The 17871-nt window shown below is 46.2% G+C and overlaps 1 protein-coding gene across 1 annotated transcript in view; it reads left to right on the top strand.

Annotated features, from left to right (window-relative positions):
* The window catches only part of TLN2 (talin 2), a 428326-nt gene that overhangs the window by 323320 nt on the left and 87135 nt on the right, over nucleotides 1-17871 (top strand). Inside the window, exons 31-37 of the mRNA XM_081089528.1 lie at nucleotides 424-543; nucleotides 1803-2000; nucleotides 3064-3203; nucleotides 10791-10884; nucleotides 12776-12865; nucleotides 14965-15087; nucleotides 16235-16378. Of these exons, the coding sequence (XP_080945654.1) occupies nucleotides 424-543; nucleotides 1803-2000; nucleotides 3064-3203; nucleotides 10791-10884; nucleotides 12776-12865; nucleotides 14965-15087; nucleotides 16235-16378 (909 nt within the window). The remainder of the gene's footprint in view (nucleotides 1-423; nucleotides 544-1802; nucleotides 2001-3063; nucleotides 3204-10790; nucleotides 10885-12775; nucleotides 12866-14964; nucleotides 15088-16234; nucleotides 16379-17871) is intronic.

Genomic DNA, 17871 nt, shown 5'->3' with positions numbered 1-17871 from the left:
GGAATCAGCCACAGCCCCATGAACTGTGATCCAGAGAACTCCAGGCCTGCTTCCACCTCTGTGATCCCTGCAGGGCTCTCAACAGGGGAGATCTTTCTGTTTCTCTTGCTATCAGACATCTTTGTTTAGCACCTGACATGATATTGGCAAGCTCAGAGTTTGAATCGCAGAGTCAGACTTAGCCTGGCTCTGGGGAAAAGCGGGGTGTACTGTCTCAGTGTGTCAGACCCTTTGCCAAGACAGGATATTTACCGCAGCGAGCGGCCAGAGGAGGAGATTTAAGGGTAAACAGTGTCAGGAAGATGCTGGTGGACCATTTCCCCATCTTTTTTCAGCTCTGCATACTGTCACTGCTCATTTCCAACATGTGCAAAAATGTACGGAAAGCCGCTTTCTTACAGAGCTTTTCTCCTGTGTACGCAGGTGGCCAAGGCCGTCTCGCACTCCCTGAATAACTGCGTGAATTGCCTCCCTGGGCAGAAGGATGTGGACGTGGCCTTGAAGAGCATCGGGGAATCCAGCAAGAAGCTACTTGTGGACTCGGTGAGAGGTTTGGGGTTGGGAAGGGGCCTTGGGAAATGGAGCTCACTGCGGGTGTGAGTAGGGTCTTCTCTCCCCCAGGGGGCCTCTGAGAGCCAACCTCTCCTTTCGGAGGCTGCTATTCCTGCCCGTCTGCCTTTTCCTTGTTTGGCTTTCTGCTCAGTGAAGTTTCCAGATGGAGCTTTTAAAGTTTACTTTTCCTTGGAACCCATTTGCCATTTGCTCTTGGGTCATCCCAGTGAGACAGGAAAGGGGGGAATAGGTGATCATCTGACTTCTTATCAGGCCATCTGGGATGATGACGATCAGGCAATGGAGGGACATGTGTCCCAAGGTTCACTAAAGGAGAGGTAGTGCGAGGGGTTTCACCTGGGACCTGTTTCCTTCCCTGTTCTGTGAGCCTCCTTCTGGGAGGCACGTGCCTGTTTATCTTTGTTTCTTTTCTGTCTGGTACCCAGCATGTGCCAGGTGTGCAAGCAGTGCAGGTGGTGTGACAGTGAGAGTCTAGTCCAGGGGTGGGCAAACTTTTTGACTCGAGGGCCACAATGGGTTCTTAAACGGGACCGGAGGGCCGGAACAAAAGCATGGATGGAGTGTTTGTGTGAACTAATATAAATTCAAAGTAAACATCATTACATAAAAGGGTACGGTCTTTTTTTTCAATAGTTTTATTCATTTCAAACGGGCCGGATCTGGCCCGCGGGCCGTAGTTTGCCCACGGCTGGTCTAGCCTCTCCCTGCAACTTTTCATGTACAGTCATAGTTCTGCTGGTGACGGTTCTGTTCTATAGCCAAGCTATATTATGAGCAAAGGCCACTCATAAAAATGGATGGCTGTTAGTCTGGAGGAATAGGAGTGGGAGGTTACTGGCATCAGTGTTTTAGTTCTGGAGAGCTAAAGGTTTGAGAGCTTCCGCCTAAGAGAGACGACAGAGAGCTGTGCTTCAGAGAGTGAGTCCTGGAGGCAGATTGCCCAGGTGTGAGTCCTGACTGTGCCACTTCGGAGACCATAGCCCCTGAGGATGGCTGTCTTACTGTTTTTAGAACCACAGTGTCTAGCACTGAATAGGTACTCAATAAATGTAAATGGGTGAATGAATGCATATATGTTGAAGGCCAAATTTAACGTGAGCTCAGGCCGCACAGAGCCTTCAGCCTCAGTGACTTAGAACGCATCCCTGGAGAATCTGCCCACAGTCCCTTCCTCTGTCCCTCTCATGCAAAGGGAACTTCTCACGGGCTGTGCCTTTTGTTCCCCACAGTTACCTCCGAGCACGAAGCCGTTCCAGGAAGCCCAGAGCGAGCTGAACCAAGCAGCAGCCGGCCTGAACCAGTCTGCTGGGGAAGTGGTCCATGCGACCCGGGGGCAGAGCGGGGAGCTGGCTGCGGCCTCCGGGAAGTTCAGTGATGATTTCGATGAATTCCTCGATGCTGGCATTGAGATGGCGGGCCAAGCTCAGGTGGGTGTGTGTGAGTGTGGTGGGGGGCAGTCTAAAACTGACGCTCACCTCTCTACTCCAATGGACAGGCCACCCTTGAGGCCGATTGGGCAAATAGGAACGGGGCACCTGTCCACAGGCTACCCTGTTGCGTTCTTTTTGCCGCTTAGGAAGCTCCGTGATCTCACCGGAGTGGCATCCCCAAGATGCTATCAGCTTCTGTGTGAGGTGATTTTTGGAGGTGGGGAACGATTCCCACGGACCTCCAGCAAAATGCGTCACTTTATTTACATCTTTTGGAGGGAGGGTGGTAAGAGGAGGGGGGGAATGTTTAGCCGAGATTAGTATAGCTCCACATCCTGTGCTTTGAGTGTGGCAATAGAGTAAAAAGCCGTGTTGTTGAGGTTCGGTGGGCCCATCTAAAGGGACGGTATCTAATACTGAGTCAGAGGAATAAAAATCACCTCCTCCAGATGAACAGATAAACTCCTGGTTTAGAACAAGGGAGCATGACTGGTCTGGTGTCAGCCTGCAGAGCTGTTTCCCCCGAGCTCCTGCGATCGCTCTAACAGAGCTACCCAGGGTGCTTCTTGCTCTGTTATCTACAGAGGGTGAGAAATGTGCCCTCTCCCGGGTCAGGGAACTTCTGGGATGCAGTCAGCTCTGATTGTTGAGACAGGGCTGGCCGCCTGTGCCAGGCTGAGACAGACGGGCCCCTTGACAACTCCAGCATTGTTGAGCAAGACGCTGGCCTGTGGCCTGGCCTGTGCACTGTGCGCGTGCTCGCTCCCCCCTCCTTCCCCCTCCCTCTAATGCCTCCACTTGTGAGATAGCACAGCTCTTGGCTGACCCACTTGGGGAGGAATTTCTGTCCTGTTTTGCGACTCTTGGTCTGGGTATCTGTCTGGGGAAACGTAGACACCAGTCAGTGTCCCAACAAGTTAGGCATCTGCAAACTAATTGGGCTTAATTCAACCTATGTAGATACCTTGCTTCTATCCCAAGACGCTGCTCCCAGCGCTCTGACGGCTTGCTAGGAGAGATGGAGCATCCCTAGTGACTCTGGCCCCTCTTGACCTTCCAGACCAAAGAAGACCAGGTCCAGGTGATCGGGAACCTCAAGAATATCTCCATGGCGTCCAGCAAGCTGCTGTTAGCTGCCAAGTCTCTCTCTGTGGACCCAGGAGCCCCCAATGCAAAAAACCTCCTCGCTGCAGCTGCAAGGTGAGAGCTGAATGACATGGGCTTCTCATGTGTTGGTAAGCAGGGTCGGTGTTTGCGGATATGCTGGCATCCTGCTGCTTTTGCTGAGCAAAGGATTGGTGTCATCCTGGTGCTGTCAGAGGGGGGCCCAGAGTGGCGGGAACTCTAGGGTTTCGGTAAACTGGCTCATTTTCATGTGCTTTCCCGTTGGCAGGAACCTGTCTTCTCCTCCAGCCTTTTCCATGGGCCTTGCTTTGACTTAAGACCCTCAATGATTTATAAGTCAGTTTTTTTAAAAAAGAGTGTTCTGCTTTTCAGATTATGAAAGCAATATATGCTTGTTGAAAAACAACTCCGAAAATACTGAAAAATATATTTTTTTAAAAGAAAAGAAAATGATACTCAACTAGCCAGTCCTCATTTCTTGAGCACTTGCCTGTCCGCCTGGCAGCAATGTTAGTTAGATGGATGGAAACATGTTCAGTCTGCCCCATGCAGAGCGATTTTTGTTCAGGGTGAACGGGGTGGCCGTGGGAGTAAATAGTTCTTGGAAGTACATTAAAACAGGAATCTGCGTTTTGGATGATGTCATTGTTCTTCTTTCCTGTTGTTCCCACCCAGGAAGTGGGTGATACAATGCAGTGCCTACCCCAGGGCCCCTGTGGCTATGAGTTCGGTATCCAGTGAGTGAAGGCTAGTGTGCAGGGAAACTGTCGTGACCACCAGGAAACTCCGCACCTCACTCTCCTGTCCCGAATAGGGAGGGCGTTTCTGCTGCTGTGGTGGTGTGGGCAGGTTTTCTTGGTGTTACTTGGCATCCTCACATGTACAGGAAAGCTGGCAGCAGGAAGAGATTAAATGCAAAACAATTAGGATCTAAAGCCTAATTGGGAACTTTTCAAAATGGGCAGATGGATGGTTTTTAAAAAGCGTAGCTTCAATTCTACATTGTTAAACTTGGTCTTAAGAGTTTACTCGTTTGTTTTTCTATGGCTTTCTCTCCTGGGAGCTCAAAGGCTGTTTGTTAAGTTGTCAGAGTCAGGAGGCCCAAATTACAGTCCAGGCTTTATTGCTTACTAACTAGGTTACACCGTCGGGTCCCTCACCTGCCTAAACTTTCCTGTCTGCAAAGTGGGGGTGTGCACATCATCCTGAAGGTCTTCTCAGTTCTCAGGACATGCGATGCCATGTACTAATGGTGAAAACCTGGCTCTGGTCCCCGCATGGCTTGTAGTGCTATTTTTTTGGGGGCAGATTAGACACTATCATTGCAGTGCCTCTGAAAATCCTCGAGTTTCTTCATTTATTCCCAAATACATACTTTAGCTTCAAGCAATAGCTAGAGCCATTAGAGACTGGAAAAATATCCTGGCGTCTCCCCACTTCCATCTTATGCTGTGTGTTGTGATAGTTCCAGTGAGTCTCTCTCAGGGCTGGGGCGGGAGGGGGATATGTGTGCTGTGCTGAGCAGCTGTTTCTGGTATAAAACCCTCCCGTGAATGTTCTTTTTTCCTACAAAGAACCTTAGGATAAGGCAATTGACATTTCCAGGTATCTGATCGCAGATGTTTTTCATTCTCTTCAGTTTTTTGCATCATTTCAGAATTACAGTTTTCAGCTTAGAATGTATTGTTCGCTCTCTTAAATTGTGGGAGGAAGGGGAGAGTAAGAACTGGCCTTTCAAAAGCCAGATAAGGAAGGAAACACAGACCCCCACACCATCACCACCACCACCAAGGAATGTTGCGGTGACCTGGCTCTGTGGGGACCTGAAGGCCCCCTGGTGGTGACATTGAGGAAAGGTTCGAAAGACTTTAGGTGAAAAAGCTTTCTTTGCCTATGTTGTCCTGGTTTTCAGCAGTCTACCAGGAGTTCCCAGCCTGATGGTTTTATAGCCAGGTTAGCACTTAAAAATCATTATGTGAAATGACTATCTCAGGACGGAACTGTTGCAAGAAGATGCTGGCACATTCCTGCTGGCTTCTTGGCACGTGCTGGCAAGCCCTGCTCCCAGGGTGGTTTCCCAGCCAAGCTCCCAGGAGGTCAGGTGAGTCAGGCAGCCGCCTCTTGATAAAGCTCTCCCAGGTTGGGCTGTATTCATTATCCACATTTGTACCGCATGCCGGATGTGGGATAGAGCAGGCGCTGGGCGTGCATTACGGATAAGACAGGGATGGCCCCGCTGGAGTTTGGGCAGGTGGCATATACCAGGAGCCTGAGCCATCTCGGCCTCCCAGTGGTGCTGAGCATAGGTGCACTTGCAGGTAAGCAGCAGGGATCGGATCACTGTGGCCCTCATTTTCAGCCCCACTGCCTTCCCAGCCCAGAGACAGCCAGTCCCTTCGTCTGGACCTTCCGGTTATTGGTCTCCTCTAGAATGTTCTCTTCCCTTTATCCAAATCAGGGTCACACTCAGGCTGACCCCAGTCCACGTGGAGCCTTCCCTGCCATGTGGAATCCGTGCCCATGGTGAAGGCCTTCATTACTTTTCTTTCGTGCTTCCTGTGAGTCTGGCATGCATCTTGCCCCCCGGAGGTTCAGGATCCATTGTGGCCTGCCTGGTGTCGTATCCCCAGCGCCTTCTCTGTGCCTTGTCTAGTCATTGTCTTGCCTCTTCAACCAGACTTCAATTGCATTTTTTTTCCCCCTGGACCTAAAATGCCTGGTCTTATTTATTTTTTATCTTTATTGTTGAGATTTTTACAGATGTTTCCCCTTTCCCCCCTCTGGCCCCCTCCTCCCAGGTTCTGCCCCACCCCAGGCCTTTACCACACTATTGTCTGTGACCACAGGGAATGCATATATACATATAAGTTCTTTGGTTAAGCTCTTTCTGCCCCTCTCTCCCTCCTTCCTTCTGAGATACATCGGTCTGTTCCATGCTTCCATGCCTTTTGATCTATTTAGTTGGTCAGTTTATTTTGTTAATTAGATTCCACATATAAATGAGATCATGTGTTATTTGTCTTTCTCTGACTGGTTTATTTCACTTGGCATAGGTGTGTCTCTATGTTGCCTCAAAGGGTAAGAGATCCATCCTTTTTATAGCTGCACTAGAGGCTCGGTGCACGAAATTCGTGCACTTGGCGGGGGGGGGGGGCGTCCCCCCAGCCTGGCCTGTGCCCTCTCACAGTGTGGGAGCCCCCTGATGGATTGCCCCAAAGAGGTAGGTCGGAGACGGGGGTCCTGCCTCTGTGCCTCAGGATCCCAGGCCTTGCTGCGTGGAGCCACAGGCCCTGCCTCCACACAGTGTCAAGCCCCCACCAATCCACGCACGCCCGCTATGCACGCAGCCTCATGGTGGTCACTCGTTGCGCCGTGAGGGCATCACAGCATGAGGGCATGACGACCAAATGGGCTTTTATTAATAGGATAGTATTCCATTGTGTAGATGTACCACAGCCTTTGTATCTACTCATCTGCTAATGGGCATTTGGGATGTTTTCAGATCTTAGCCATTTTAAATAACACTGCTATGAACATATAGGTGCATATATTCTTTCTGATTGGTGTTTTGGGTTTCTTGGCATATATTCCTGGAGGTGGGATCATTGGATCCAACAACAGTTCAACTGTGTAATTTTTAAGTCCTGAGCCTTGTGCATGCAAGATGCTGGAAATACTGCAGGTGGATTTTGGGTTGCTATTTACCCCCTCCCTAAGCACCTCATCCCTTGAGGGAGGGAAATGTCTGATGTTGCTTTTTTCCCTCCAAGCTTCTTATGGGGTATTTAGTGCCTTAACTACACAATCAAAAGCACAAATTGGTGATTTTCTTCTCATTCCTAACCCAGTTCCATGTCTAGCTAAAATTTTCCACCAGAGCTCCCAAACTTTAGGTAAATCAACTCAGTATCTCTAAACACTAAATGATTTGTATGTCAGAAAGCCCCTTTTTAACATCTGAGGTTGTAGATCCCAATTTTTTAAAAACTGAGACTGGCTAGATATGCCTAGATAAAGAATAAAACGCAAGAAATTTCTATCTATAGATGGTGGAATTATGGTCATTTAACTTTTTTATATTCTTAAAAATAAAGTTGCATAGATTTATCTACACTAATAAAAGACAAAGATGTTAATTGACCATACCTTTGCTACGCCCATCAGCCAATCAGAAGAGTATGCAAATTAACCCAACAAAGATGGCCATTAAATTTGCATACTGTAGGCAGGGCAGCACAGTGCGATCCGCCCGCCCCGCCACCATCCGCCTGCCCCACCCCACAGCCTGCTGGGCCTGCCGTGTGTGGCGGGCAGCAGGGCGGGGCGGCGCGGCAGAGGGCCTGCCATCTGTGACCCAACGCGGGATCCGTGCCTGCCATCTGCCACCCAGGGAGCAGGCCTAAGCCAGCAGGTGGTTATCTTCCGAGGGGTCCCAGACTGTGAGAGGGCACAGGTCGGGCTGAGGGACACCCCCCTGGCTCCCCCAACAGTGCACAAATTTTTGTGCACCAGGCCCCTAGTTTTAAATATTGTAGGAAAGAATGACTACAGTTCAGGCCATTTTGGGATTTATATAGAACAGATGCTGCTAATTTGGGCCAAATTTTTATTGATAATATAAGTGGGTTGATTCATAACTTTTTAGTAGATTTACTGAAATTTTAAAATAAAAATGTAAACCCCTAGCTGGTTTGGCTAAGTGAATAGATCATCGGCCTGTGGACCAAAGGTTCCCAGGTTTGATTCCAGACAAGAGCACATGCCCGGGGTTGCAGGCTCGATCCCCAGTAGGGGGCGTGCACGATTCTCTCTCATTATTGATGTTTCTGTCTCTCTCTTCCTCTCCCTTCCTCTCTGAAATCAATAAAAAAAATATTTTTTTAAAATGTAAAATCACTGTAAACATCCTATTAATAAAAACCTATGTGGTCGTCACGCCCTCATGCCGTGATGCCCTCACACCGCAACGAGCGTTACCAGGAGGCTGCGTGTGCAGCGGATGCATGTGGGTGGGTGGGGGCTTGATGCTGCATGCGTGGCGCAGAGGCGAGGCCCACGGCTCTGGCCTACCTATTTGGGGCAATCCATCGAGGAGCCCTGGATGTGTGGGTGGGGCCTACCTCATTGGAGCAATCGATTGTGGGGTTCCCGTACTGTGAAAGGGCACAGGCCAGGCTGGGGGACCACCCACCCCCTGAGTGCATGAATTTTGTGCACTGGGCCTCTAGTTTTTATGTATTTACAGTTGTAGACTCATACTGTTTATACCGTTTTGTAAATTTTACTTAATTATGTGTCATGAATATTCTTTTATGGCATTAGGATTACGCTATTATACAGTGTGGGGCAAAAGTAGGTTTATAGTTGTTCATATGAAAAATAATACATAATTAAATAATAATACAAAATAAACTCTGTTTTGCCTACAACTGCAAACCTATTTTTGCCCCGCCCCATACATTATGACTTTTAATGGTCACCCAGGATTCTGTTGTGAACAGTACATTTATTTAGTCAATCCTTTATCATGGTGTATTTGTGTTGCCTCTAATCTTTTGCTCTTGTAAATAACTGCTGTAGTTTGAAACATAACAATATTATTTTTCATTGTCACATCTATATAACCATTTGCCTCTGGGCCACCTAGTTGACGATTTGGCTGTGTAATCCAGAGGCTAAAATGAGTGATGTGGATAAATGATACTTAAATCATGCTCTTCGGTCGTGGATCACTGTTACCCAAGTGGCTTGTTCAGACTGCAGTGTTGTGCAGGCACTTTTATGGATTTTCTAACCGCAAACTCAGTCTGTTGGGCTTTTGTTGTTGTTTTTAACTCCGAAATTTTTATTTGAAAAAAAATTTACATTTACAGAATAGTTAAAAATAAGACAATGAACAGTGATCTATTCTCTGGATTCATCGATTATAAATCCTTAGTTTTTAATTGGAAAATCTTCACGTAAAAGGTAGGTTTTTTAAAAATGCAGATAAATAGGAAACACTGAAAGAAATAAGTTAAATGGAAAGCTGTGTGATATTCTCCAAATGATCAGGTCCTCACAGTTCAGGACACTCTCTTCCCTTTGTCATGTTGGCATCATCAGCCTGTCCACTGAGTGCATCTGAAGGCGGCCACACTGAACGTGGTGCGGGACCCTCTGAGGGACGCTTCTAGCGGGTGCTCACGGGTGCACCTCCAAGCGGTCGGAACTGGGAACTGCCCTGCCATCCCAGGGGTCCATGGTTTGCTTTGCACCATGGAGCTCACAGTACTTCCCAGTGACACCGTAATTAAGCACTTTCCCCCAAATAAATAAACCATTAGAGTTAGTGTGGCAAAAATCGGTGTTGGGGGCTCTTTCTTGAGTTCAGGAGTGATTTTCTTCTTCCCCTCACCCTGGCTAAATTTTAAAATTCAAAGCATATCTCCTCATCAAGTAATTAAGCTGATTACCACTGTACATTCCAACATCATTTACATCTAATTTGATATTCTGTGGGAAGCTGCAAAGTGAATTTAACTAATAAAATGAGCTATCTTTTATATTAGGCAGTGATAATAATTAACAGCAATATGTGCCCTATTTTGTTTTTGTTGTAGTTGTCTGCTAGCTGCAGTGGTTAGTAACCATGAATAGGTTTCAGGCCCTGCCAGAAGTGTAGACTGGTTATGACCCTCTTGAAAAGAGTTTGAGTTAGATAGACATGGGTTTCAGTCTGTGTCTGCTCCTTACTCGTAGCAGCCCCTTAGGGAATGATCTCAACTCTGTGTTTTTTTTTAAAATTTATTAAAGACAAAGGTATTCCGTTTTAAGAATTAGTATAAAGCTATAGTAATCAAAGTGGTGTGGTATTGGTGAAGGGTTAGACACATAGAACAGTGGGAAAGAATAAAATCCAGAAGTAGATCTACACAAATATAGCCAATTGATTGTCAACAAAATTGCAAAACCAATTCAATGGAGAAAGGATAGCCTTTTAAACCAACGGTGCTGGAATAATTTGAATTCCAGTCCTTGAAAAAAAAAATATCTGGGCTGCCTTTTAAGTTCTAAGAAGAATAGAAACACATGTAAAATCAATCATACAAGTATTAGTATTAACGAAGAAAGTTGCTATTTTAAAGAATAATTTTGAGATAGCATTTAGGAACTAGTCAATTATATAGAATTTAATGGAAAGTGGGGATTTAAAAATTATAGACAGAGTTTACTACTATATGTCACTGTGTCTAAAAATATACAAGATATTCCAAACTACTCCAAGGCTACCCAAAATAGCGTTGTTCTGATAATCTTATTCTTTTGGGGCTCCTCATGATCAGTGTTAATATGATCTCTTTGCTATTTGCAACATTGTTATGAATTCTTCCTTATGAATATATTATAAGGTGGTCATACTGCCTTAGGAGAACTTTCAGTACCATTTACAGGTAAATCAAATGGATAATTGGAAGCAAAGTAAGGGGTCTTCTTCTGTCTTTCCTGGGAGTGTTTTTTTTTTCTGGTTGTTTAAAGCCTTGCAGTAGAGCTCTACTGGGTCCCCAAGGCTATACAGTGAATTCATTGTATTTCTAATGAACCTGCAAAGTATCCTTGGAGAAGTTACTGTTGATTTTTTTTTTTAAACAAAAGCACCCCACGTTTTCTGTTCTGGCACAGAGCTGTGACAGAGAGCATCAATCAACTCATCACACTGTGCACCCAGCAAGCGCCCGGCCAGAAGGAGTGTGACAATGCCCTGCGGGAGCTTGAGGTGGGTCCCGGACAGGCCTCTGAGCATCCAAGAGTGTGTCTGTCTGTCCTCTGCCCATGGGGTCAGTTCTTTCTCCTCTGTGTTGTCTTTCATCTTCCTGGGAGACTGTCAAGGCCAAAGTTCCATCCACGTGGAAGGAATAAAGAAAGATTAGATTTGGTGGGATTACCAACCCTACTTCCCCTTTTTCCACTGGGATGAGAGTTATTTTGTTAAAGGATTCTTTATTTCAAACTGAAAGAGGCCTATGGTATTGGGTGTAGGTTGAAGGTGAGCAAGCTCTACCTGAGAAGTTTGGGAGAGGTTATTCTGAGGCATTTGAGAGAAGCTGAGATAGATATGCTTTCCGAGTAAAAATGATTGCCCCATATATTTTATTTTGTAACGTGTAAGGACCACATAAAACAAAACCCAAAAGTGGTTCTCATTACCATATGACCAAGGTGCCCATGGGGTAGAACACAGTGTGAGTGCTTTTCCATTTATATTCATACTTATGGTTTATTTCTAATTTAAAATTGGTTTATGCCCAACAGTATGCCTACTTGTATATAGAGCAGTCTTAATCAATATAGGTTCTACTGAAACAGCCAAATAGATGCCTCAGTAGTTATGGGTTGGTTGTACCCAATGTACCTTGAGTTTTCTGGATGATTAACATGGATCTGGCCTGGTGGGAATACCTCCCATGCCAGTAGGGGGTTTGATTGAGGCTCAGTCTGACGATGGCAATAGGCCATTGTGAGCAGCTGGAGGTGCTGGAAGTGAAAAGTGGCTTCGTAGGGGACTGAGGCATTCTGAAAACAGTGGAGAGTGTTTCCTGCATTGGGTGAATTATTTCTCCATTCCGGTCTGTTCACGTTTGCAAATATAAATATGTAGGCTGTTGATCTAAATGAATTCTTTTGGCCTAGGTGCAAATGGATGCCTTAATGGCATCCTTGGTTGCCAAAATTATGACTATTTCAGAATTGCTGTTACTAAAACAATTTTGATTATACAAGGGTGAGAGGAGATTCTTCAATGAAATGAACTCCATTATGCGCCCTCTTTCCCTCATATCTCTAACTGAGTAACTCAGCAGTTTCTACCATGACTGCCATGCAACCTTTTGCAACTTAAATGACCCTGTCTTTCTGTTGGCTGTGCCCCAAAGGATGCTGGGTCCTCGTGCACATTTTCTCTCAGCGGGGAGGAGGTTGAATGGCTGTATCTCCAGACTTTCCAGCTTCGAAGGTCATTATAACATGAAAGCTAGGGATCACTTTCAGTGAAGTGGAAACAAAGACAGAAGAGGCAATCCGTATATGCAGTTCCTTGATGGGGACCTAAGCAAGAGGGGACATTTCCTATAGTGTTCAAATGTAAATAAAAAGAAGCAAACCATCCCACTGAGCATCTGGGGGGAGTTACCTTCTTTCAGGCCTACCATGAAAAGGTTCCAGAACTGAAAACTGCAGGCTCCACTAATCATGAAGAAATGAGTGTGTTCTTAAAATTTAAACTCCTTGGAGTTAGCCAGCAAAGAAATTGTACTGATTTACCATAAATACGTTGCCTTGCATTAACTTACAGATTTCTTTAAGAAAAAATTCTCCCTGCCCTGTAGATACCGTGCTTCTCTGTCGAAATTGAAAATAAGATCCTCCTCTCCATCGATAATAACCTGAGACACACACGCACACACCCACCCCTCCATTTAATGTTGTGTTTTTAGCGGGAAATCTAATGTCATGGAAACTTTAGTATAAATTCCTTTCAATTACCCGGCAATGAGTGATCGTGACCAGAATCCTATGCAGGGAGGGAAGTCGATTGCTGGTATGTTAGGTTGAATTTTTCTTGTTCTGTAACACGTGCGTGCTTTTCAAGTTGTGTTCTCCTTCTGTAGACTGTCAAGGGGATGTTGGACAATCCTAATGAACCTGTTAGTGACCTCTCTTACTTTGACTGCATTGAGAGTGTGATGGAAAACTCCAAGGTAAGCCGGCCTGTGCTCTTAACATTTCTCCTCGGTTTGGGAGGAGCTCAGACGTGCTTCCAGTGCGTCTGCCCATAGCTGCTCTGTATTGCTGCATGTCTCTCTTTTTTTTAAAAAAATATATTTTATTGATTTTTCACAGAGAGGAAGAGAGGGGGATAGAGAGTTAGAAACATCAGTGAGAGAGAAACATCGACCAGCTGCCTCCTGCACACCCCCTATTGGCGATGTGCCCACAACCAAAGTACATGCCCTTGACCGGAATCGAACCTGGGACCTTTCAGTTCGCAGGCCGACGCTCTATCCACTGAGCCAACCCGGTTAGGGCTGCATGTCTCTTAAAGTCTTCTCCTGTAGCCCTGGGCTCATGGGCTTCTCTAAACATGACCGTGCACCAGATTCATCTCGGGATCTTTCCTGTTAAACACAGAATGCAAGGCCCCACCCCTGAGTTTCTGATTCAGTAGATCAGAGGTAGGGCTGAGATTGTACATTTTGGACAAGTTTCCAGGTCCTGCCCATGAGGTCCAGGAGCCACACTTTGAGAGCCACTGCTTACACCATATCACAGATGGGTCTCACTGTGAATCGAATCATGTATTTTCTTTACCTGGGATTAAACTCTTGGGGAAAACCCTTCAGTGACCTTGGCTTATATGACCTCTCTTCTGTGTTCTCCTTGCCATCCATCCATAGCAGCCATTCTTAAAGAGAGTGAAACTGTGGGGGAGATTTTTGGATGTGGGTGGAAAAATCTAAGGTAATACAACGGTTTGTGCCCCGCCCCCCAACCTTAACCTTATTCAACAAAATCTTATTTCTTAGTAATTAATTTGATGTGGGTGACAGTTATGGGGAAAATGTTAGAAGTAATAATTTTTAAAAGGTTGAGAAACCGATGATGATAATATCCATGCTTTTGAGAATGCCAGAATCTGGTTAAAATGAAATACTGAGCAGTGGCAGTCTGACTTTGCTTGTTTACATCACTTTATATTAGCCTCAGGGAGACATCTCTATGGTGGTGTCAGGAGAGCCTGCTTTGCCTTGGGCGAAGACTAGGGTTTGTCCTGTCCAGCGTTCTTTATGGAAGGATGGGTTGTCTAAGGGAGGATACATATTTTTCCTGTACTTAGAGCCAAAGAGCGATGCAGAGTTAGGGAGAGGAAAATGCTGTATCTGAAAATACCCTCTAACTTCTGTGCTTTGCAAATCCTTAAGGAAGCTGGATTATTTTCTATCCCCAAACAATTTTAGGGAGTTTTCTTTTTCCTTTCACCCAGCCAAGGCGGCTTATTGACAAATGAAGAGCTCTGCCTTGCATTCTAGACTTCGCAATCCCATTGCCTCTCCAAGGGGTGGTGTTGAACAGCCTTCCGTCCCAACATCTGTTATTCTGGAAGGTAGAACCAGCCCTCGGGGACCTGGGGAGGCCCACAGAAAGCAGAACACCAAACAAGGAGCAGGTGCCCTGCCTCTGCCCATGACCTTCTCTGTGACCTTGTGCCTGACCTCTCTGGGTCGGATTCTGAATACTGAAATCCCCTTTAGCTGCTATTTTAGAGCCCTCTGAAGAAAATATACCAATGATGTTCAAAATATGGGAAAATGTAATATTTAGGAAACCTTATTAGTATTCAGATTATATAAACTTCATAAAGACATTTAAATTTTACTGTAAATAAGTAAAATAATACCAGGAGGAGTGTGACTTCTGCTTTCTGGATGTGACTTCATCTACAGCTCAATGGATGTGTCCAATTTTTGTATTCTGGGAATTAAGAGTTCTCAGTCCAGACCATTCCCCTGTGGGATGCCCTGTATAGATTTTACTTTATTGATCTGAGTATATTTACTGTTTTCTTCTTGAGATATAGATAACTTTTGGGTGAAAGGTTTATATTTTTATTATTCAATTCTCTTTATGGAACAGAAACAACATAATTGTCTTAAATCCTTTATTAATGCAAATAAAGAGAAATAATGGCCAATATTGTAAATTAGGCATCCTTGAATGCTAAAGTTGCAAGTGTACTTCCCTTTACCCCATGGTTTGAAGAATGCTGGTCAGAGAATATTGCTGGTTATTTGTTTTGCAGGTTCTGGGCGAGTCAATGGCAGGGATTTCGCAGAATGCCAAAACCGGGGACCTTCCTTCTTTTGGGGAGTGTGTAGGGATTGCTTCCAAGGCTCTCTGTGGACTGACAGAGGCGGCAGCTCAGGTAAGGGACTGGTTGGTCCCCCCCGCCCCCTGCAGTGCAGCCTGTGTCCTGTGCAGACTAGGGGAGGACCAGATCCCTGTGGGAGGCATAGGGGAGCTCCAGATGAGTTGTTTTTTGTTGTTTTTTTGTGTGTGTGTGTTTTTTTTTGGGGGGGGGGGGAGGGAATAGGCATTACATAATTCAAATTCTCTCTGAGGTTTTAGAATTGCAAAAAACTTAATCATGATCCTTTTAGCATCAGAGAGAGAAAACAATGCCGTCATGCAGAGACGCCATCGGGCATGTTCCTTGCTCTTTGACTGTCCTGGGCATTTCCAATAATTATCAGGCTCACGTGACTGAAGCTTCAAAATGTCAGCATTTACCTTAAAGGACTTATCATTTGGCAGTTGCTTTGAGCCTAGATGATTTTACTAAACCAAAGAAAACCATCCCTAGTTTGGGGGATGAAATTGCCTACCTTTATCCTACCCCACCCATCTCAGGGGAAATTAATTAAGTTTAAAATTGCTGCTCATGGATTCATTTTCTCCCTGTTATTAGTCTAATGCATCCAGAGGGTTTAAAGAAAAAACCTTCTCCTCCAGCCTCTTGTCCTCTTAGAGACCAAATATTACCTTTTCCCCCTGAGCCATATTACTCATTCTTCTTATTTGCTATTGGAAATACTGGCCTAAAAAAATAAGGGTGCATTAGGCAATGAGATAAGAAACCATCATGAAGGGCATGCTCCAGGCTTGGCTGACCCAGCAGCTTCATGCCATCAGCCTGCGCCCACTTTTCCCTGCCTCTCCCATCTGCCAGCAGGAGGGTCAGCTTTAGGCTGAGGCTGGGTGTCCTCCCTCATGGTCCTAAGGTGGCTGCCAGAAACTGTCAGTCCGGGTCCATCCTTGTTCGTGGCCCACAGAGGAGCTTCTTGAGGCTTTCTTCGGAGCAAGGAGGCTTTGTTCCCAGGAGCCTGCAGCAAACTCCCGAGGTGGCACTCACCTGTCCATCCCTAAGGCCTGACCACTCTGATTACCTTGACAAACTTGCACTAAGGAGCCCCCTAAGCATGACTGCTGCGTGTACATTACAGGATGGCTGTCCCCCATGGGCTCACCTGGGAGCCCGGAGCCTGAGCTGTGGTTTTCCTCTCCCTTTCCAGGCTGCATACCTTGTTGGCATCTCTGATCCAAACAGCCAGGCAGGCCACCAGGGCCTCGTGGACCCCATCCAGTTCGCCAGGGCTAACCAGGCTATCCAGATGGCATGCCAGAACCTGGTGGACCCTGGCAGCAGCCCGTCACAGGTAACCACGGGGCGAGGGTATGCGATCTGTGAGTCCTTAAGCTCTCGTAGGTGGGCTGTGGGGGAGTGGGAGGAATTAGTGAAGAATACTGTTCTTACAGAGCTTGCAAAGCCAGCTCAGTGCAGCAGTGTAGATAGTGACTCGGGGGAATGTCACAAAACGAGGTGAAAGTGGAAATGTGTAGGTGTTTTGAAGTGGGATGCTGGAAGGCTGTCGGGGTAAAGCAATCAGCATGAGATTCATCAGGAGTCTCATGATTCCACTCAGTTCAGAGACATCGCTGAGGGCTTGTACTGTGCTCAACATGGGTCAGCATGAGTCTGATCCAATCCCCATTACCCTTGGCACTTAATCTGTTGGATAGTTTGGAAAATGCAGTGATTGGGCTATGATGACAGTGCCAGCAACGCACAAGGAAGGTGTGATGAATTTTCTGAGGGTCACATCACAGAGATGCTGGTGCTGATCAAGGTCTCCAAGTTGGGTCATAATCCACAGCCCATAAAGGAGCCACAGACATTTGAGGACAGACAGGATGTGACATTCCATGCTTAAGTGGTATGGGCTCCCATTCACTTATTAAAGCAGTAGGTGCTGAAAGGAACAAGAACTGGCCAATCTGAGGTATCAGAGGCAGCCTGTGAGTGGCATGTTCATCCGAACCCTGAGAAGAGCATTCTTGAGGCAGGAGAAGGACCCAAGTGAAGGAGGGGGTACAGGGAAGACCTGGGCCCGAAGTAGGCCTCAGAGCGGGCTTGCAAGGCGTCAGTGCACCTGAGTTTCCTTACCTGTCCAGTTAAGGGCAAAGGGGTGCTACCAGCCTCAGCAAAGATCAGGTGGCTCCAGGAGAGCAGTTGTGTTTTGTGGGGTATATGTTGGGGGGCAGGGGATAGTAGAGCCTAGAAGATCCCTGAGGCAGACCACTTAATAAGGTGCCTTCATGAGGCAAGAGCTATCGCACCTTGATGTCTGTTTTACTTATCTAAGCCTGGACTCTCCAATGTGCTAGCCACAAGGTGCACTTGAAATGTAGCTTGTCTAGTTTTATGGGCTGTGGGTATAAAATACACACTGGACTTTGAAGACGTGATATGATAAGAAAAGACTGTAAAATCTCAATATTATCAAGTTGATTACATGGTGAAATGAAATATTTTGGATATTTCAAGTTTAATAAAATATATTATTTAAATTAATTTCTCTTGTTTCTCTACTTATTTTAACGTGGTTGCTCGAAAATGACATATGGGGTTCATGCTCTGTCTGTTAGGCAGTGCTGGCGTAGACCCTGGGCTGAACACTTCCTCCCCGGGGGTTCCACAGGACAGCTGACTGCGTCTCCTTTAAGACTGTCTGGAGCCCAGCCCACTCCTACCCCTACATCAGCACCCACTTTCCTTTTCTTCATTTATTCTCTCTTGCTGAATAATTCTCGCCCTCTCCTTTCTTGGGTTGACTCGGGTGGCAGAGCTAGACACGTGGGTTGTCTACAC

This window comes from Myotis nattereri (genome assembly GCF_964212035.1).
Source record: "Myotis nattereri genome assembly, chromosome: 1".
Taxonomy (NCBI): domain Eukaryota; kingdom Metazoa; phylum Chordata; class Mammalia; order Chiroptera; family Vespertilionidae; genus Myotis; species Myotis nattereri.
The sequence above is the reverse complement of the archived record's forward strand: the minus strand, read 5'-3'. Positions and strand labels throughout refer to the sequence as shown.